The sequence below is a fragment of the Camelus bactrianus genome, chromosome 16 (assembly GCF_048773025.1).
Source record: "Camelus bactrianus isolate YW-2024 breed Bactrian camel chromosome 16, ASM4877302v1, whole genome shotgun sequence".
Taxonomy (NCBI): Eukaryota; Metazoa; Chordata; class Mammalia; order Artiodactyla; family Camelidae; genus Camelus; species Camelus bactrianus.
The window spans coordinates 16,829,334-16,851,602 of NC_133554.1; the positions used below are offsets into that span (position 1 = coordinate 16,829,334).

The 22,269-nt window shown below is 46.8% G+C and overlaps 1 protein-coding gene across 1 annotated transcript; it reads left to right on the forward strand.

Annotated features, from left to right (window-relative positions):
• On the forward strand, window positions 1-19,860 carry LOC123615661 (uncharacterized protein C17orf67 homolog). Its single transcript, XM_074342759.1, has 4 exons — window positions 1-70; window positions 854-954; window positions 17,405-17,541; window positions 19,461-19,860. The coding sequence occupies exons 1-3, from the start codon at window positions 16-18 to the stop codon at window positions 17,519-17,521; spliced, it is 273 nt and encodes a 90-aa protein (XP_074198860.1). The 5' UTR covers window positions 1-15; the 3' UTR covers window positions 17,522-17,541; window positions 19,461-19,860.
• Window positions 19,861-22,269: the final 2,409 nt, after the last annotated feature.

The following is a 22,269-nucleotide window of genomic DNA, read 5'->3' on the forward strand; positions in this document are numbered from 1 at the left end:
AGGGACCCAGGCAGGATGAAGAGATTATTTGTGTTTGTGCTGTCTCTCATCTTACTGACTTTCTTCTCAGGTGAGCATTAACCCCTGAAATCTATGCAGACACGATAAACTGGAATAAGTCTATTTTATATATTTGAAGTATTTTTTTCAAAATTTCAAATACTGTATAATGTATAATAATTCAATGCCTGTTTTTTCCTCCCTAAGAGCAGGCTCCCAGAATTGCTATCATTAGGGATAAATTATTTTTTGTACCTTTAAACATATTTGAACACTGATTCTCAAAAATGCTGCTAAATCTTCAATGATACCATCTTTTAGAGTTTATAGGAGATCATCAAAATTTGATATATTTTAAAATTTTTTTATTGATATACTTTTATTATACTATTCTCCTTGAGGGATCATTTATGATGATCAAGTTTAACATAAACTTATTGTCAAGGGATATCTTCTAATAACAACTTTAACTTGATTCAGTGTACTGAGAATTTAAAAGAATCCCGCCAAAGCTACCCTAAGGGACAAGAAACACATTGACCAGAGGACTGAAGAAAACATGTTTTTTGAAACATATTCATTCGATTAACACCCATGTTTAAAGGAATGGGCCATTGAAGTAGGTAAATGTTTCAGTTTTGCAGTTTATACTCTGAGGTAACCGTGTTAGGAACAATTTAAAATTCCTCTCTGAGCCCTCTGGAATGCCACGTCCTTTGGGACAGGTTCCCGTGAAAGAACTTTTGTGTGCTGACTGAAATTGGACTTGCAGATCCTTTGCCTTGGACTGTGAGATGGAGCAGGGACTTGTGTGGCCAGGAGTCCCTAAAGGTCCCTTCCTGACTTTTTCCAGAGGCCTCTCCGATTCTGACGGAAAAGCAGGCCAAACAACTCCTGAGATCCCAGCGCCAGGACAGGCCGAGCAAACCCGGGTTCCCGGATGAGCCCATGCGGGTGAGTTCTGGGCTCTGGCTGTTTGAAGGGAGGGAGATCACCTGAATGCTTGTTCATTATGAAATGAAATGAGGTGCTGGGCCCAGCCCAGCGCAGGTTCTGCAGAGTCTCAGGTGTAGGCTGATCTCCCCTTCCTACCCACGTCTTTTCTCCCCTGGAGGCGCCAGCTCCACTCCCCTGCTGTTCACACAGTATTGAAAGTGGAGGGGGAGGGCATAGCTCAGTGGAAGAGTGCATGCTTAACATGCACAAGGTCCTGGGTTCAATCCCCAGTACCTCTGTTAAAAAAAAATAATAAATGGTGATCCATTCATAATGTATATACATGTCAAATCACTATGTTGTACACCTGAAACTAATACAATATTGTATGTTAACTTTACTTCAAAAAAATTAAAATAAAAAGAAAAATAATAATAAAAATGAAAAAATAAGACAAATGGCTGGCATTCCCAGGATATTGAGTAGTCTGCTGGGTGTCCCCTGAACGGGATGCCAGGGGTACCCAGCGGCTGGTGCCAACCCCTTCTCTCTCTTCCCTTGGGCACTGGCGAGCTGGCTAGACCAGCATCCCTGGCCAGGGATGCTGTCTGGGCTGCTGGTGGGGTTCTGCACTCACCTCGTGTCTGAATTTGGTCATTGGCCTCCGCTCTGCCGTGTGGGTTTGTGGTGTCCACCTAGTCTTTCTGAACCAGGGCCCCCTCCCCTGCCTTTGTTTTGTGACTTTCGATGGGTGCTACTAGGCCCTGACACCCTGGCCTCAGGCCAGTTCGGGCCTGGCTCATCTCCTTTGCCCACGATGGAAGCGCTGACATTCCTGGTATTTCTACCCAGCCAGGTGAAGGTAAGTAGCAGGACCCAGGCAAGGTCAGCGTGTTTGTGACGCCGTGTCTGGGGTCCAGGCTGGTCTCCCACCCTGTGTCCACTTTAGTCCAGCTCCATGCTGACCCTCTGTTCACAGCATCTTTGTGGCAAGGCTCAGAGGATCTGCAGCAGCACTGACCTTTGCTCCTTGCAGAATCATGTGGACAATTTGGTTAGTTCATTTAAACATCTCTCATTACAGTGCTGTGTCACACGGTACTGAAAAGTGTTGGCTCTGGCTCAGATGGTTGGGGTTTGAATCTCCCCACTTTCAAACTGTGTAACTTTGGGGACGTTTCCTCCCATTTCTGTACCTCATCCATAAAAAGGGGGCTACAATAAATATTATTACTTATGTACTAAATAGTATTATTATAAATAATAACATAAAATAACTATGTTACAAAATACAGCAATTCATAGTCAGGCACTTAAAATAGTACTTGGCAAGCAGTAACTACTCCTTTGAGTGTTAAGTACCAGGGATGGGGCAGGGGGCTGAGGCTGCAGGCAGTTGCCTGGGTCTCTGCTCAGAGTTGGTTGCAGACGTAGAGGGGTCAGCAAGTGACTGTTTCAGAGAGTGGCTTAGAAACGAAGCAAGGGATTCAGGTTGCACAGAGTGGAGGTGGCTTTGCCCTTTTTGGTAAAAGAAATCAGAGGTGGTTCGAATCTTTAAGCGCAGGGTGGAAGGGGACTGGGGGAGCAAGAGGGTTCAGGTACGTTGGACTTTGTCTTGTGTTCGGTGGAGGACAATCAGAAGGTGTTTCAGATCGGGGGTCAAGGGTGCCGATTCAGGCTGTTGACAGAGGGTTTGAGAAGCATCTAGAAGAGGCCCAGGATTGAAGTCTGAGGATGCCAGTGCTCAGAGGTGGGCAGAGGTGGAGCATCCTGAGGGCTGAGAAGGAATGGGGAAGATTTGGGGAGAACCAAGCCCGTGGTGTCACCAGCATGGGGCACAAGGAAGGTGCCGGGGGTGGGTGAGGCTGATGGGGAGCAGGGTGCCTGGGTCTAGGGTCCCTGGGGGGCTCCAACTGGCTCTTTGTGTTTTTGGCGTGATGTCTAGGGGGGCCATTCCTTGGGGGCCCCAGAGCTGGCAGAGGCTGGCTCAAGGAGCTGGGAAGCAGCAGGCCCCCTCCAGTTGCGCAGGAGACAGGCTCTAATCAACAGCAGAGTCGCAGGTGTTTCCTCTGCCAGCATCTTGCCCGGGCTCCTCTGAGCTCTGGCTGTGGAACAGCAGCCTTGATGGGGACTGGAGGTGTCTTAGGCTTCAGGCAGCAGGTAGGGGTGGATGTTACAGCTGGGTTTCCTGCCTCCAGCTTCCTTCCTCCTCCCGGGCAGGCTACACTCAGTGCTAGACTTTGTCTCTAACTGCCACTTGGTGTGGCCCGCCCCTGCCCAGAACTTCTGAGGGCTTCTCTGACCATTCCCCTCTTCCTGGCTCCTGGTCATCACCTGCCTTTATCTGTGACAACCCTCTGCTTACCTCCGACTTTGCATTTTTACCGATTATCTGGCTTATGGGGTTTTGTTGGTTTGGCTCATCTTTTATAGACTTGACTGCCACCGACCCATCTTAACTGCCTTGAATCTACCTGACCTCATCTCTGTGATTCTCTCTTGCCTCAGAACCTACTGCTGACCCCACCAGCCATTTCCTGCCCAGTCCTATGTGTCCCTCCCCAAGGCACTGACCTGTGTCCAGAATCATCAGCCACTCCGCCAAGTTTGGAAAAGTGCCCGTGTGACCTACAGTTAAAGTGTGGGAAAAAAAAAAAAAGCAATACACGATTTGCTGGCTAGTCTACACTGGTGGTTCTCTTTCAGGGGTGATTTTGCTCCCCCATCCCCAGGGACATTTGGTAATGTCTGCAGACAGTTTTGGCTGTCACAACTTGGGAGGGAGAGGTGGCCATGTTTGCTATTGGCATCTAATGGGTTAAGACCAGTGATGCTGCAAAACATCCCATCTTACAACGCACAGGGCAGCTCCCACAACAGAAAAAACGATCTGGCCCCAAACACAATAATGCTGAGGGTGAAGAACCCTGTCTACAAGGCTGAACAACCTCTTTCTCTTATACTGTGTGTCTCTTGCACTGTCATTCACAATTAAATCCACCCACCCACAGTACTGGCTGAATCAACAAGTGTTTTCTGCAGTCACATTTTTCTCGGAGTGTGTTTCTTGACCTTGGCTGCATGCCGCAACCAATTGGGGAGGTTAAAGATCTGATGCCTGTGGTCCCATTTACAGAGGGGTGGCCAGGGGTGTGGCTTAGGCATTGGGTGGGGGGGTTAGAGCCCCCAGGTGGTATCAATGTGCAGGCCAAGCTGAGAACCACCGGGCCAGGCCTGCTGCGGGGAGACCCACCATGGGTAGGTAACAGCAGCTCCCGCAGTCCAGCTGGGAACACGTTTAGAAAGCAGTTAAGTGTCGAACCGAGTGATCTGGAGAATAAATGGGATAGTTGTTTAGACACAGATCAGAGAGAGAGAGACTGAGAGGGTCAGACGGTGGCCTTGCTGACCAGGATGGGCACTTAATTACACTTTACATTGACGATACCCTCCCGAGTGCCAGGCACTGAGGTTGAAGACTAGACGTTCGTCTTTTGTTCGAGATGCTCATGTCCATTGCTCGGAGATGGAGCCAGAGCATTCTGTGCTGATTCCAATTCACTAACGAGGTCATCTGGCCCACAGGGTCTGAAAGGAGAGAGCCTCAGGCTCTGCTGGAAGGGGGATGGTGGCTGGGAAGGCTTCCTGGAGGAGGCACCACCCAGCTGAGGCTTGAAGGATGAGGAATTTGCAGGCAGTGCAGGAGTGGGTGAGGTGGGAAGAGAGGGATCCCCCAGGGTGGTTCTGGGCTGTATTCTGCGCAAACTGGTTGTGGACTTTGGGCTTTGGACTGAAGACGACAAGTCCTTTCCTTTTTCTGGAGCCTAGTTTTCTCTGTGAACTGCAGAGTTTGGCCCAGAATCTGGCTAGAAGGTTCATCTCAGGTCTCATATTCTAGGGTATGGCTAGAGTTTCAGGACGACCAGTTTCCTGGTGCCAGTCAGCAACTGGGAGAGCCCCAGCAGACGGACATGCACTTGGCGAGGGGCCAGAGGGGTTTATCTGAAGCTCCTGGGGTGGCTTATGTAGAGGCGTCTCTAAAACCTTCCCTCCTCATGCTGGCCCTGCGGCCCCTGCATCCGGTCCCCCTGTGCACCTTGTCGTTGACTTTTCCTTTTCATGGGTTTACTGAGAGCAAGATGAATAACACCAGTCACCTGTCATGTAAAAGGAGGCGATTCATCCCTTTTAACTGAGCGATTGACATAGCAGCCATCTCAGCCTGCGTCACTGTTGAATGTGAGCCTTGGACACAGTGACCCCATGTTTGTCAGCAGGTAGTGAGGAGGCCACAAGGTGGGACCTCTGGCCGTGGGAGCCACACCTCCCTGATCTTTACCTTTTGCCAAGACCACCTTCTATTCTTTCTTTGTGCAAACCATCGGCTTAGATGGTCCTCTGCTGGGGATGGGCACCATCCTGTGCACTGCGGACTGAGATACCGTGTGTGCGTGTGTGTGGATGGTGAGTGTGTGTATGTGAGAGTTTGTGTATGACTGTGTGTGTGTGAGGATGTGCATGTATGTTTGTGAGGGTGTGTGTGGGAGGGGGTGTGTGTGTGTGTGTGACTGTACGAGTGTGAGGGGGTGTGTGTGAACATTTGTGTAAAGGTGTGTGTATGATTCTGTGTGTGTATGTGTATGTGTTAAGGCGTATGCGTGTGTGTTTTGGAAAAGGCCTCTCAGAATAATTTTTTCAGAAAGTCTGGATTCCAGTTTCCTCTCTGTTGACCTTGACTCTCCAGTATCTGGGACACATGGGACGCTGGGTGATGGCCACAGAAGGTCCTCCCGGGGCCAGGTTGGAAAGCCCTGGCTGTCACAGCGGGGTGAGCTTTCATTCTGTACTCAGTGGGAGCTGCTGAGGGATTTGGATTGCAAATGCGGTTAGCGCCCTTATAAAAGAGGCCCCAGAAAGCTCCCCAGCCTCATGTACCATGTGAGGACCCAGTGAGAAGTCTGTGACCTGAGAGAGGGCTTTCCCTGACCACGCTGACATCTTGTCAGTTTCCAGAGCTGCGAGAAGTCAATTTCTGTTGCTTATAAGCTGCTCAGTCTGTATTTTGTTACAGCAGCCGGAATGCACTGAGACGTATTACAGCTTATTCACTCAGCCCTTCCTGGAACACTGGACCTTTTAGTTATTCCCAGTGATGAAGAGCCTGGTACACATGTCTGTTTTGCTGAGTTCAATGGTAAGAAATGAAATTTCTGAGTCAGAAGGTTTCCGTACTTCCAATTGAAATAGGTATGGCCAAATCGCCAGACCGACTTACCAACTCCCACCAGGAGTGTGCATAAAAATACCTGGTTCCCTGGACTCTTGCCAACACCTGATATTATCAGACTTTGCACGCGCAACTTTCAAATGGAAAGAAATAAAGTGTTAAAAGAAAACTCCCCTATCTACTCTTCTATCTGTATATGTATATGGAGATATGTTGCCGAACAATAATGACAATATTTTCTCATTGATAAGATTTGGGGCAAATTTATACTTTTACTCTCATACTTTTTGCTATTACTTAGTGTATTAGCTTCTTAAGGCTGCTGTAACCAAGTACCACAAACCGGATTGCTTGAAACAGTAGAAACTTATCCTCTCACAGTTTGGGAGGCTTGAAGTTTGAAGTCAAGGAGTTGGCAAGGTCGGTTCCTTCTGCATGCTTGGAGGGAGAATCTGTCTCATGTCTCTTTCCCCGCTTCTGGTGGTTGCTGGCCATCTTCGGCATTTCTTGGCTTGTAGCTGGGAGGATTGTTACTCCAATCTCTGCATCTGTCTTTAAATGGTCTTCTTCACAGTGTGTCCCTGTATCCAAATTTCCTTCTTCTAAAGAAACCAGTTACTGGATTTAGGGCCAACCCTAATCCAGTATGACCTTGTTTCCAAATAAGGTTATGTTCACCGGTTCCGGGTGGACATAAACTTTTGGGGGACACTGTTCAATACAGTATGCTCAGCTTTTCATTTTTAATAAACATATGGCTAATTTTCACCAAGAACAACATGGGAGAGGGGTTAAGAGAGGGACAGCAGAGTGCTGAGTCTGAATCCTAGCTCACTACTTACTGACTCTCACATCCTGGTCAAGTTGCTTAAACTCTCTAAGTCTCAATTTCCTCATCTATAAAATGGGACATGATCATCAAACGTACCTCAGGCTTATTGTGAGAGAAGGCATGCAGAGGGCTTAGCCCAGTGCCTGACAGTTAGTGAGGACACTGGCTCTCATTCTTCTTGTTTTTTTTTTTTTTGTTTTGTTTTGTTTTGTTTTGTTTTACAAAGCAGCAGCTGAATAAATATTTCTGAAAATGGAACAAAACAAAAACCTCTGTGACTCCTCACTGCTTATAGGATGAAGGCCTGCAAGACAGACCAGCCCCAAGCCACCACTGTGTCCCATTTCCTGCCACTCCTCCAAGGCCATTTATGCTCCGACCGTCTGGAATTACTCATTATTTTTCAAATAGGCCATTCTCTCCCTGGTCTCAGTGTCTTTTCACAAGGGATGCCCTTTGCCTGCAGTGCCATTCTCCATTATTTCTGCCTGGTACTCTCCTGGTGACCCTCAGTGTCACCTTCTCTGTCTCCCCAGAGTTGGTCCTGCCCTCCTAGTACTTACTCACAAAACAATACTATACATTTATAGAGGTACATCTATGTGCACGTAAATTTTTAGAAAAAATTCTAGAAATACGATCAGTTGACTGTTAACTGTGTCATCTCATTAAGGAGGTGAAGACTGCAGGTGGTGATCTAGGGAAATTTATATTTGATGTTTGAATTTTAAATAGTAACAATATGTTCATGCATTACTTGTATAATTACCAATAAAAATGCAAACCATTCATATTTATTCTAGAAAAACTGGAAGCCAAGAAAGAGTCAAAAGAAGAAAAGAAAATTAGGTGTAGTCTTATTCCCTCTCCTCAGAGACAGCACTGCCATTTTTTGATGTATTTCTTTTTAGTCTTTTTGTGTATATTTTTAAAAAAGTATAATCACATTCTATCTATAATTTTATATCCTGGTTTTTCTATTAATATTATAACATACACATTTCCCTGTATTATTATAAGCTCTTAATAACCATAACAATAGTGAGGTACCCTCTTTTGTTAGATTAGTTCCACTATTTTTCTATTACAAACAATGTTCTAAATATGCTTGTTCTTAAAGTGCTTTTAATATTTTGTTTGCTAAGGCTATATTCCCATAAAATGAATTACTCAATCTAAGGATATGAACATTTTTAAAGCTTTTAGTATATATCATCCCATTGCTCTTTGAAAGTTTTTTTAAAACAATGTATGTTCTTGTCCTCCAGGAGAATGTTCCAGTAGAGGTTTTAAGGTAAAGATATGATGGGAGCATGATTATGGTACTTTAAATGGGATACCAGTTGGCCCATTTCTGGGGCTGGAGGAGTGGATGCAGTGAGGGAGCATCAGGGATCAAAAATGCCTTGGGGGTGTCTGCGTGGACACCTTGCTGCTGTTCATGGGCATTAGAGACCTAGAGGAGAAGCAGATTGTCTGGAACAATGGTGTCTTTGAAGTTCTTCCCTGACAGCACCCACCTTTATACTGGTTTCTTTTGCTCTTGTCTCCCTGGCTTATTCTTACTCATTGGTAGAGATTCACCCAAAATGATGCCTTTTTGGAGAGGACTTCTTGTTGCTGGGTGTTTTTTTGGGGCAGGAGGAGGTAATGAGGTTTACTCATTTATTTTTAGAGGAGGTACTGGAAATTGAACCCAGGACCTCATGCATGCTAAGCATGTGCTCTACCCCTTGAGCTATCCCCTCCCCCTGAGAGGACTTCTTGATGCCCCTACCCTCCCACCATGAATTAGAGAATCTCTCTGGTCTAGCACTCACAGCACAGAACTGCTATTTTTGAGTTAAAAAAAAAAAAATCTGTCTCTCCTACTAGACTGCTCTAAACTGCTTGAGCAGATGGATCATTTGTTTCGCTTCTGGGTCCCATCACCAGGCACAGTATTTGACATTTACTAAATGCTCATGTACTTATTTCCATTCCTTTTTTTTTTTTTTTTTTTTTTGCTTCTCTCCAGGGGAGAAATTTTGTAGAATGTAACTCTACCGTAGAACCTGGAGGTTATTTCAAAGAAATCTTCTCTTTTGCCTCAATTAAATTCATTAAATTTCTCTTAGTCATCACAAATATTAGGGAAGAAATGATTGCCAACTACGGGGGTGAACCATGGAAATTCTCTAAAAAGATGACATCCGAGCTAAAATTATGTCTTTTGTGATTGTATTCGTAAGCGCTTGTGTGCCCTGGGAATACACTTTCCATTTTGGCCTGTATTCCTTTCAGGAATGTTCTTGTTGGGCAAGTATAAATCATATTAGCTTTATTGGAAGTCGTCTTTGTAAAATACGCTTTCATATTTAGCCCCTTGACAAATGTGTGTAGTAACTCCATTACCCTTTTGTTCCCAGTTCAGAGCGACTGAGATGTAAATTGCGCACATCACTGATGGGCTAAGCCTTCTAGTGGCCCCGTGGAGTTAAGTTCTGCCCATATGATTACATTGCTTTTACTAATGAGCAAAATAATTCATCCAAATATTGATGGACCTTTAATTCTGTGCAAATGTCACTGGAAAGATTTTGCCTTCTTGGAAAAAGGTCCCACCTTGATAAAGTAACTGTCCACTTTATGATTCTTAGCTTGGATCAGGTTCTGGTGGCTGTTTAATCTCATTATCACACCTCTCCAGTACCATCATAAGAACCCCTTCCAATTTCTGCTCTCACTACTGAGAAATTATTTACTTAAATTATTGCAGTTGGCATTGGACACGAAACGCAGATACTAGTTTTTGTTTTGCTTTAATTTTTTTTCCCCTCGAAGAAAGGAAACTGAAAAAAAAAAATCAAAACTTATTTTCCATCTACCCCTTCTTTCTTGATCCAGGAACATTTGAGATTATCATTAATGCTGGGTCATTTCTAACTCAGCCAACGCAATTGTTGAATTTGTGGTTTTCAGCAGATTTGCAGTTTGGCTTTTCATCTTTGACTAATGATTGCTTTTAGACCTTTGTGGCGTATTCATTTCCCTAGCATTTTAAATAAATAGTGAAATGTCATGGAAACCAGGGCTTGTTTCTTTCTCTCTCTCGGTGTGTGTCTGTTTGGGTTGTTTTTCTTCAATAGTGATTTCAGCCACCATTTAGAAGTTTGAAATATATATTACTCTTTGATGCTTTTTAAGGTGCACTTGGCCTGGGCCATTAGATTGACATAAATGCCCAGGAACCTTCCGAGGAAGACTTAGTAAGATTATGGAGAAAGAGCAGCCATTTCATTTATTCATTTACTTGTTTGTACATTTCTCTGGGGAGTTTTGTTGAGGCCCTACTATGTGCCAAGCACTAAGCCATCTACTCGGTATACCTTGGTCACGCTCATCGAAAAGCCAGTTGGGTGTTTGGCTGAGAGCGACAGGGATTAAACGGCTCAGGATGGAAAAACGCATGTAATTATAAAAGGTGTATAAAATGCTTACATCAGGGGTGACAGTCTTTCCTATCACCACCTCTCTCATCAGAAGAGTCTAAGTATTGGGAAGCTGTCCGGTCCATGATCGCAAATATAAGTTTTCCAAAGTTCTAATTTCCCCTTGAAAGCTCGAATTTTATCGTTTAGTAACAAATACGGTCAGTTGTTTTGTGGAAGTGACTGGCTCACTTCAGTCGTTTCCGAGATGTCTGCCAAGCAGGGATAAAACAGCCTTTCAGTCAAGTTCATCCCTTGACACCAACCCTCCCCCAAATCCTTTTCCCTGAGGAAATCATCGTATTGTGTCATTCTGCAGCGGGAGTGCTGCCTGCCTGCTCCCGCTGGTCACTTTCTGTGGCGTCACCAGGGCGAGCGTCAGCGAAACTGGCATTTTAAGAACGTCTTATTTTTATTTATTTATTTGAACGGCGAGTGTGGGATGACGTATATGATGACCGCTGGGATCGTTTGATGTCGCTACCTTGGCTCCTACGAAGGCATCCGTTTTACCCAACAGCACGCGCAGTGAAAAGGCAGATGTCTCAGTATTATTCGAAAAACAATTCTGACATCATGTACTCCCAAGGGGAGCACAGACCATGCTTTGAAGACCAGGGCTTCAGTCTTTCATTCAACAAGCATTTATTGAAAGTTTCCTGTGGACCAGTTCCTGGGAGAGACGCTCCGCCCACAACCTCAAGGCTTGCTTAGCTCTTCCGTATCTGTTAGTAACCAAAATTGACTGAGGAGAGCTTAGTAAAGAGACTTTTTACAAAGGTGTGGGAGGAAGATGGTGAACTGACAGGAGATGATAGCAGATGCAGGGCTAAGAGCCCTGAGGCATGAAGGCAGAAGGGAAAAGTGTGGTTCCCAGAACCGGAAGGGCAGCCGTCTAGAATCTGGGTCTTCAGGGGAGGGATGCAGCCAACCTGCCATGACTCCTCGGGCAGGTACCCGGGGAGGACATACCCTGGCTCCTCCCCTCCTACCTGTAATCCCCTGCTGGCACCTCCGACGTCAAACCCAGCTGGCACAAAAGTCTGTGGTTGCAGTCTATCTAGGTTAGCCTGTTAATGAACAGGGCCTGGTAGAGGAGGGGAGAAAATGGATGTAGAGGGGGAAAAGGGAGACTACGTATTTGGCACAGGGCTTTGTTTGTATCATTTCATTTAACCCTGGCAAGACAGTGAAGTAAGTGCTACTGCCATCCCCATACTGCAGATGGACAAACTGAGGCTGGAAAGCTAAAGCCATAGTATTGGTAGGGTCTCGATTTGAACCACACCCTGATCCAGACCCAGACCGAAACTCTTAGCCTCTTCACCACACTGCCTGGCAAACAGGCAGACAAGAAGATAGCAACGTGGGTTTCCTTCAGTGAGCTGCTTACACGGAACAGTTGAATAAGTAAAGCTATGTGCTGAGAAGTCTTTGTTCCTTATTTACAAGACTCCACACTGCCTTCCTGTTCCTCCCAATTACCATTCTTCCGGCTAAAGACTCTTCCAATGGGGTAAGGCAGGGCAGGATTCAGTCCCAAACTCAAAGCATGTCCAGCAAGCTGCCAGAGAATTCTGGGTCCCACCAGGAGCCCAGTCCCTTCCTGGATGCTCCAGAGACTCCCTGCCCGGGACGCAAGGTACATTTTGATGAGTTAAATGAAAAGAACAATAATCAAAACAGTTTCGAACAGCATGGGTCCTGGGGAAAGGAAAAAACATTTCAGGAAAATTTGACACCTCATAATTCATTCCTTTGCCCAGTCATTAAAGATTTTTTAAAAAGTTACATTTAATATAGGATGCAGACTTCCTAAAGGAGTTTCTTGAAACTTAAAAACTGAAAGTTCTAAAATGGACTGTCTGTTAGAGCTTTATCAATGCTGTAGGAAGGTTTTCATGATTTAGGATTTTTATATCTATACGAGCCAAAATAATCTTACACAGATAATTGCCAAATATGACTAGTCTCTCCCAAGGTGAAATGTCACTTCTGTGAGTAATAGTCTGCAGCTTTGGGTTACCTACATGTGTTTATATGGACTGTTCCATGCATACTTTGCAATGATTCCCATAATTTCAGGCCCCAGACTTATTTCAGGGTCATGTCGACAACATACATCCTCCAATTAAAAATCATTTCTAGGGGGTGCAGATAGTACAGCTCAGTGGTAGAGTGTGTGCTTAGCATGCACGAGGTCCTGGGTTCAACCCCCGGTACCTCCATTGAAAAAACAAATAAATCTACTTAACCCCCTAGCCCTCTCCCCCCAAAAAAGATAATAAAAATCAATTCTACCTCTTTTAGGGGGAAACATCAAGTTCATGTGCCAATCGGTGAGCCAACCCTCATAGCACCTCCACTAAAATATCTGATGCGGGCCAATGAAGTCCCTACTGTCAGGGAGAGGTCACTGCTAAACAGAGTGACCAGGGCTGTGCTGGGGGACGTCCAGGGAGCTCTGGGGTCACAAGGAATCTGAGCAGGTTGCCTGGAGGAAGAAACATCTACGCTGAAAACTGCTAAAAAGTCAGGTAGGAGTGAGACAGGAAAAAGAGAAGGCACAGGAGTGTTCTGGGCAGAGAGAACAGCCTAAGATCAGAGAGCAGCGCCAGGGCAGCCCATCCAGGGAAAGATGGAGCTGGAAGCTCGAGCGGGTTGATGGTGAGAGAAGAGGCTCAGGAGATGGGTGAGGCCAGATCCTGGGGCGTCCACAAACCACCTTAAGGAACTGGAATTTCTCCTGAGCCCAGAGGAAGCCACTTAAGTATTTTAAGTGAGGAAGCAACATGGGTAGGTTAAAACAACAACAACAACAACAAAAACTTTGCAGCAGGATAAAGAGATAGATAAAACAAGCAAAAACCAACAACAATGGGTTTTTCACCCTCTTCTTTATAACTTTTTATTTTTACATAATTTCCAAAACAGTAATATGTATCACTCTTGTGATTAAAAAAACCCCAATAAAGACATTTTCATTTTTTTGTATTTTAAAAAGCTACTCTGGCAGAAGACCTGAACAGATACTTCACCAAAGAAGAGACACAGATGACAAACAGGCGCATGAAATGATGCTCCATGTCATAGGCCATCAGGGAGACACAAATCAAAACCACAATGAGATACCACTACACACCCATCGGAATGGCCAAAACCCGGGACACTGACAAGATCAAATGCTGGCAAGGATGCAGAGCGACACGAACTCATTCACTGCTGATGGGAATGCAAAATGGGACAGTCAATTTCAAGGACAGTTTGACAGTTTTTACAAAACTGCATCCTCTTACCATAGGACCCAGATGTCACACTCCTTGGTATTTATACCCAAATGAACTGAAAACTTGTATGTAACACTAAAATGTTTACAGCAGCTTTAGTCATAACTGCCAAAGCTTGGGAAGCCCCAAGATGTCTTTCTAATAGGTAAATGGATAAATGAACTGCTACACCCAGACCATGGAGTATTATTTAGCACTAAAAAGAAATAGGCTACAAAAAAAACCATGAAAAGACATGGAGGAAATTTAAAAGCATATTACTAAGTGAAAGAAGCCAATGTGCAAAGGCTACATACAGTGTGATTCCAATGATACGGCGTTCTGGAAAAGGCAAACCTATGAAGGCAGTGAAAAAATCAGTCACGGCCAGGAGTTGGAGGGCAGGGAGGGATGAACAGCTGGAGCACAGAAGATTTGTGGGGGAGTGAGACTGGTTTGTGTGATATTATGATGCTGGATACATGTCATTACACATTTGTCTAAACCCACAGAATGTACAACACCAAGAGCGACCCCAGTGTAAACTGTGGACTTTGGGTGATGACGATGTGTCAGTGTAAGGTCATCTCTTGTAATAAATGCACCACCCTGGGGTGTGGTAACGGGGGAGGCTGTGCGTCTGTGGGGACAGGGGTATGTGGGAAATCGCTGTACTTTCTGCCCCATTTACCTGTGAACCTAAAACTGCTCTGAAAAATAACGTCTATTAAAAAGAGAAGCAAACAAACAAATGAAACCCCCAGCCCAGCTGTGAGGGTGGAATGGAGAGGAAGGAGCTAAAATGAGAGGCAGGGAGACCCCTCCAGAGGCAGTGGCAGGGGTCTAGCGGGAGGGCCGGGGACTGAGATGGGGCAGAGGCAATGCAGATGAGGAGAAGGGATCCAGGAGCATCCATGGGATTTAGGGGTTGCTTGGATGGTGGGGGTGGAGGGTGAGGGAGTCCAGAAGCACACAGGAGCCATGTGGGACCAGGACCAGATGCGTGGAGACCACTGCTGGTACTCTGGGCAGTGCCCACTGGCCCCTTCTCTGTCTGCACCAAGGGATGGAGAGACAAGGAATGGAGAGAAGGGAGGGAATTTTATCACCGATTAAGACAAGAGAAGTAATGCTTCCCTTTTTCATTTAAGAAGCATCCTGTTACCATTTTTCTGATACACACTTTATATGAGATAATGCAACGAGAAATGACACACGGGAAACTCACAGCCTGAACTGGCTTTGCGGAACAGAAGGAAACCTGGGAGTGACATTCCTGTTGATTGAGGCAGAGCAAGAACAAACTGAGAGAGAGGAGAGGGAGAGCCAACGACCACATGCAAAGGAGCAACCGTTCCTCCCCCAGCTGGATCAGTGTACTTAGTGGCCAACGAGCGCAGTGCACAGCCCGAGCGCCCGGCTCCTTCGCAACACACATCAGTGACACCTGTTATTTGTGCTCTTTCCTCCTTTCTTCAGACCCCATCGTCCTGCTCTGGCTGCTGGCTTTCCGCTCCCTGTCCCCCATCCATCCTCCACCCTGCTCTGCCAGCTGGGAGACTAACCCGCCATGAACCGCATCACCTGGTTCCTGGCTGGCTGGCTTCTTCGTGGGCTCGGCAGGAGCTGGAGGCCAAGACGAGAGAAAGCAGGGGGTATTTGTTTCCCCCATCTATGCCTGCTTTGCTGAGGCTCCCCACGTCCCCGGGGCTCTGCACGTCTAGGCATGGCTGTGGCTGTTCTCTGTTGCTGGTCCCCAGGTGCTGGAATGTTCTTTGGTGCTTCTCTTAACTCTGTTCACCTGGCTGTGAATGGTCCCTGCACTGGTCCCATCAGGTGAGCCGTCTGAGGGAGAAACTGTGGTTCTAGAGAAGCTCTGAGATCAACAAAGCTGTCAGTGACCACTGTGGACCAGGGCAGGAGGGCAGGGACTCTCTCTGCTGTCGTGAAGAGTGGTGGGAGGTGGCAGATCCCATGTCCTCGCTTGCTGGTTACACTGACATTATCCACAGCTGCAGACCAAGCCCACAGGGTAGTCAGTCATCACCTTTTGACTCCTTTCAGGAAGGCAGTGCTGGGCAAGGCCTGAGGGGAGCAGTGGTCTTTGGGGGCTCCATTTGGACAGATGACTCTGTTAGGGTGGAGCAGAGATGATGGGGGGAGGTGGGGCATGGGGCGGGCGGAATGGGAGGCAGAGCGACGGACGGAGGAGTGAGCAGGTTGCCAACAGTGGACACCCGACCCACAGAAGTGGCAGAGTAGGAGGAAGTCATCTGAAAACTGTTCCAGACACAGGCTCAAAGTCCTTCCGCTCAGTCTTGGGATAAGTTGGAGGGAGACACTGCGGTTCGTGTCTGGCTTGGATCCCTGAGTGGATGGAGATGCTGGTCACAGAGATGGGTGGCATGGGACAACCAGCTGTTCTCTGCTGGAGACACATCAACATGGAGAGCCAGCTACACTTCTTAGAAACGGAATCATACAACATGTGGTTCTTTGTGACTCTATCACTTAATGTTTTCAAGGTTCATCTGGGTTGTAGCATGTGTCGCTACTTCATCCCTTTTAATGGCTAAATAGTGTATGTCCCTTGTATGGGGACATGTTCCATTTTATTTGCCCATTCATTTGTTGATGGACATTTGGATTGCGTCTACCTTTTGGCTATGATGAATAATGCTGCTGTGAACATCTGTGTGTAGGTTTATGTGTGAACCTCTGCTTCCATTTTTCTTGTATATTCAGTTGCTTGGTCATAAGATAACTATGTTTAGCAGCTTAAGGAACTGCCAGGCTGTTTTTACAAAAATACCCCTTTACCCCTAGTACCATTTTGGGGGCTTTAAAGTTTGTTTTATTTGTTTATAGCATCTCCAGCATTCTTACAGTTCTCTCTTGCCTTTTAAAAAGGATGATTTTTATCACAGTTGTGGGTCACCATAAATAAAATAGTTATGCATGTTCTGAGCTTTATAAAAATGGTCTTTTTGGGCTTGCTCTTTTCAGTCATCATGTTATTTCATAGACTCATCTATGTTGTTGTGTGTAGCTGTAATTCATCTATGTTCATTGCTGTATAATATTCCACTGTGTGACCGTACCATAATTTATTTATCCATCCTCCTGTCAATGGAGATTTACTGTGTTTCCAGTGTTTTGCTACCAAATTTATTGCTGCTATGAACATTCTTCTACACCTGTCCTGATGTAAGGACTGCTCTCATTCTCAAAGTGACCAGGGATAACAGCACCAGCTGGGAACTTGTTACAAATGCAAATTCTGGAGCCCCACCCCAGACGCTCTGAATCAGGAACTCCGAGGGTGGGGCCCCAGCAATCTGTAGGTTTTAACAAGCCTTCTGGGTGATTCTGATACCTGATGAATTTTGAGAACCATTGCTCTAGGGTATAAAAAAGAAGTTTCTGGATTGCAGTCAGCCAACTGTTTTCCAAAGTTCTTGCTCCGGGTAACTCTCCCTCAGCAATGTATATGAGTTCCCCTGGATACGCACCCTCTCAGCACTCAGGGTTGTCAGATTTCTTTATTTTGCTCCTGAGTGGGTCTGCCTGGCAGGCTTTCTCTACCGAGAGGCCGGGTGTGGTGGTTTCTCCTCCCTGCCTCTGCTGTCACTGTGGATAAAAGCCTCCCCTTGCTGTGGGTTTGTTTTGACAGGAGTACATGCACCATCTGCTTGGCCTGGAGCACCGCGCGGAGGAGCAGTTCCTGGAGCACTGGCTGAACCCGCACTGTAAGCCCCACTGTGACAGGAATGTGGTCTATCCGGTGTAAGCGTCTCGGGACCACCTCCGGTATGTTCCCGCTCCCGGGCCTTCTGTTTTAGGGAGACCAAGGTGAACAGCACACGCATGGCTCAGAGCCTAAGAGAACATGGCATTGGGGGAACCAGTGGGTTAGCTGATTGTGGGCTGGGGACTGGTGAGAGCCAGGCAGGAGAGGTGGGTAGCAGCCAGGTTGGGAGGAGCACTGGGGATCCACCTGGGGGCTTGACTCTTGTTGAGTCACCGAGAGGTCCCAGATGGAGGAGAGACATGACCCTCTTTGCCACCCAGAAAGGGTCTCTCTGGAATAAAAATCTGAAGTGTGGCTTGTTGAGACTTGGGTCTCTCCAGGTGGGTCGGCATCCGTGGGCACCAGGATCAGCAACTTCTTTACTGCCTCCCCATGGCCTTCCTGGGACTGTCCTGCCCGCCCCGTCTTCCCTCTTCCCCTGGGTTTGCCCTGTCAGTCCCCTAAACTGGATGGCTCAGCGTTCCCTGCACACCCCACCTCTGTACCTTTGTTCTCGCGTGAGGCTGCTTGCTGCTTCCCTCACAGTCTGTGTCCATCTCCTAACCCCCTTTCCAAATCCCGCTAGGTAATAGGCAACATCCCTTCAGAGGTTAAGCCTAGTGAATTTCATTTCTCCGCCGTAATGTGTACGGATGATGCGGGGCAGGCTGTACCTGGGTAGCTGGTCATCTGTGGTTAAGAGAAGTCTTGTATCTTTGCGGTTGACTCTGTGCTGCTGTGAACTGACACAGGAATGCTCCCGTTAGAGGACTGCTCTTGGTGACGCCATCACAAAGGGTGCTATCCCGCAAAATCTCTCATTTGGGCCTCCTGACACCTCTGTCTTTGCCGGACATGCGTTTTAACTCTGGTTTTTAGGGGACCTAAATCAACATGATTGAGCTACTAACTCATGCCGGGCAGGGGTTGGTATACCTGTCTTCTGACAACTCCAAATCCTGCATGCTCTGCGTGAACAGAACTGCTGGGTCCTGTGTGTGTATGTGTGTGTGGTTGGCAGGGGTCATGGTCCTTCTGTGTGGCTTTAACAAAGAGCGAGAGGGGCATCTGCTAGGAGTGGACAGAAGTTCTGCTTTTGGCGGATGGGAATTGGGCTGACATCCTGTTCTGGTCCCTCCAGCCTCTGAAGCTCTGCTGTAGGTCAGAGCTTGTCCGTCCCCGGCAACAGCGTTGGAAGCCCTCGCTTGGCTTCTCCTAGAACACAGAACTGTGTTGTAGCTGGGAGCTCAGGCTCTGGAATCAAGTGGACTTGGGTTCAGCTCTCTGTTCCTGCTCTGTTGTCTTGGACAAGTCACCTAACCTCTCTGAGCCTCCGTTTCTGCATCTGTAAATTGGGGTGATGATGGTATCTACCGAGCCTGGCGCATGGTGAATGACTCCATGAACACAGGCACTTACCACCATGGTGCAGGCCGCGGGACAGGAGGGGTTTCTGGGCTGAGTGAGCCTCAGGGCAGTGCCCTCCAAGGGGCGACCAATGCCTCCACCTCTGGTGGTGGTGCTGGTGGTGGTGGTGGTGGTGGTGGTGTTGCTTCTGCAAAACAGAGGATTCCACAGATGCCTCACTCCAGGCAACGTCCACTTAGACAAGGAAATAATAGCTGGAGGGATGTGTCAACTTGGAATTTGGAGTCAGATGTCATTCAGATTGTGAGTCCACTTCCAGAAAAAATTCCTAACTTCTCTACCAGTTTCCTCACCTGTAAAATGTATGGGCTCCTCCCCCCGTGAGGCTGTTATGAGCGTTGAAAAAGTCAGTGCATAGAAAATAGTGCTGCCCTGGCATATACTGGGAAGTGCTCAGGAAATTACAGCTGGAGAGCTATTTCTTCCTCCCCCTCCTCCCCTCCCCACCTCCTCCTTCTCTTCTTAATCAACATCACCATCACATTAACATTATTTTCTTGTTCTTTTTCAGCAAGCATTTTGATAAACACCAGCCCGGATGTTGCTGAAACAGGATGAGGCCCCCTCTTTCGTTTACTTTTCAGTAGTGGAATGGATGTCTTCAGACCTTGTGAATTGTGGGCACAGCAAAGGTTGCCTTGGGGATTGATGGCAAATATTTATGCTGCTTCATTTTACTAACCTGCATAACTCATTAAAACCAATAACTGAAACCACAGCCCTCCCCCCCACCCCGTGGCCTTCCTACTAGTTGGAAAGGGTGGGCTGGTGGACCCAGGACCTCCAGAACAGGAGAGGGTAGCGAGGAAGCCTTGTGCAGCAGAGTGAAGCCCACCACTGGAGGCTGCAGGGGTTTTGATCATTGCTTTTTCCTCTCTCTTCTTTTCTGCTCTAATAAAAAATCACTGTTGAGCCCACTTTCCATGGTGTCTCCTTTCCTTTCCTACAAGAGAAGCAGAGATTTTTCTCCCTTGTTTATCACTGCAAAAATCCAGCATCAGAAAATGTACTATTCTTTGACTAGGTGAATGGATAAAAATACAAACACCCAGCAATTTTTCACAAGGGCCATCTTTTTGGGCCAAGAGATGATTTGCCTAAGGCCAGCTCTGGAAATAGAGCCATAACTTAGTACCAGGTGCACACCCTGGTCTTCTAGCCAAGGGGACGTTTCTTGTGGAAAGTGGGTTGCAGCTTCTGTATTCCAGTGCCCCTCACCTGCCCACAACCCCCAGAATCCAAGATTGGACTATCAGAGACCAACAAAAGCAAAAATTGGGAAGGCAAAGGGAAGTGGGCTGGATGGTCCTACAGCGAATGCGGCATCCTCAGAAAAGGGTAAGGAGTGATGCCCATTCACCCTGGGGCTACAGAGGAGGGCCTGTGCAGAGGGACCCTGAGAGGGCTTGTCTAGGAGAAAGTTACAGGGCTTCTCAACAATGATGACAGTGACATTTATTGTATGTGGACTCTGGGCTGAACCCTACACTAAGACTTTGACATTCAGTACCTCATTCGATCATCACACTGTGGACAACAAATGTTGCTGCCACTTCAGTAAACAATGAATGTTGCCTGCCATCAAGCCATCAGCTACTGTCGCCACCCCTGATGGTGGCTTGATGGTATCTTGGTACCTTAGTGGTGAGGGGAACTCAGGATGGAGAAAACCAGGATCCTGGCCCTGGATAGTTCAGATGCATATCTAAGGAATAATTTCAATAAGCCCAGACTCTTGCATCTTCCCATACATAGAAAAGCACTAAAAGCATTAACTTGAGATGTCCATATTTTTGTGATTAGCAGTAATCTTTTGATGTTCAACTGCATTTTTTTTTTTTTCAGCAAAAACTCCTGGCTCCTCCCTTATGTCTTCAGAGCAGTTTGTCTTTCTTCCTCTACTCTCAAGGCCAGTAATGATGAGTTGAATCCTTCTCAGACCATATCATTATATTTTTTTTTGAGGAGGGGCAGGGGAGGAAATTAGGTTTATTTATTTATTATTTTTTTAAATGGAGGTACTGGGGACTGAACCCAGGACCTTGTGCATGCTAGGCATGCACTCTACCACCTAGCTGTACCCTCCCTCCCCTCCTAGGCCATATCATTCTGACTGTCCCTCCTGCCTCCCTCACACAGCTGGTGGGTAAGAGGAGCTGGGATCTGAACCTAGGAAGCCCCTCACTACTCTGGGCCTCCCAAACACACTGCCCTTGAACCTGAAATCCTTCTGCCCTAAGTGGTTAAGTGTTTTTTTTTTCACCTGAGCTCCTTGAGGGCTCAGGATGTGTCTTTACTGGGACACCTTTGCACCCCCCAGTTAGCAGGGGCATCATTGAGTACCAGACCCATCCCATGGACTCTGACACTTCCAGGGACTCGTGTGGGTGTGGGGCAGACACAGCCGTCCTGCTCGGGCCAGCACACCACCTGTGTCTCAGGGTGCTTTCTAAGAAGTAGGAACTGCATATGTGTGTGGGGGACAGAATGCAAGGTAACGACACTCATAGGTTCCAAAGAAGAGAAGGAATAAAGCAGGATTAAAATAAAGCAGACCCACAGGGAGCCAGGGTCTCACGACCCAGCAGAGAAGGAGGCGCCTCCTTGAACTTCTAGGAACCCTGGACATAGCTCCCGTCTGAGAGGCAAAAACTTCTCTTATGATCAGAGGGGATTCTTCTTCTGTTAAATTAAGTCTGGTATTCAGCTTCCTCCCCTGGACACACTATGCTGGCTATGCTGACTTTATCCACATCACACACCCCTGAGGCCACAAAAGGGCCAGTGCTCTGTGTTCTGGTTCATGGTGAGCTCACTGCAGCATCACCTCCCCGGTTCACAGCAGCTTCTCAGACTGCAGGTGAGTGACAGCGAGGGCGCTACAGGACTAGCAGGACAGCAGCAGGGAGCAGTGGTTCAGAATCCAGGCTTGGAGCCGGACTGCATTCCAATCCTGGCTCCACCACTGATTATCTGTGTGCCCTTGGGCAAGCTGATTAACCTCTCTGGGCCTCTGTAGAATAATAATGATAATACTATTATTCCAATGTTCCAAATGTTATTGTGATGATTCCTTTCTTGAGTAAGCACTCCATAAAAGTTCCCATTACTATTTTAAAAAAATCCTTGGGCATTGTTTTATGAATCAAGATAAAGTCTCTCTCTCTCTGTTTATATTTTAAAACTTTTTATTTAGAGAAGAGGTAGAGAGTGGTTGGGGAATCCAGGGTACTGAAGGGCTGCCTTCCTACCCAAGAAAGAGTTGCCATCTTTACACTATTGAACCTTCCTATCTATGAACACCGTCTCGCTCTCCATTT

What these genes read in the sequence shown, in the direction of transcription:
- LOC123615661 (XM_074342759.1), top strand. Translation starts at nt 16, where the DNA reads ATGAAGAGATTATTTGTGTTTGTGCTGTCTCTCATCTTACTGACTTTC. An exon ending in CTTACTGACTTTCTTCTCAG is followed by an intron (nt 71 to 853) that starts GTGAGCATTAAC and finishes GACTTTTTCCAG; the next exon opens with AGGCCTCTCCGATTCTGACG. An exon ending in TCCCGGATGAGCCCATGCGG is followed by an intron (nt 955 to 17,404) that starts GTGAGTTCTGGG and finishes TTGTTTTGACAG; the next exon opens with GAGTACATGCACCATCTGCT.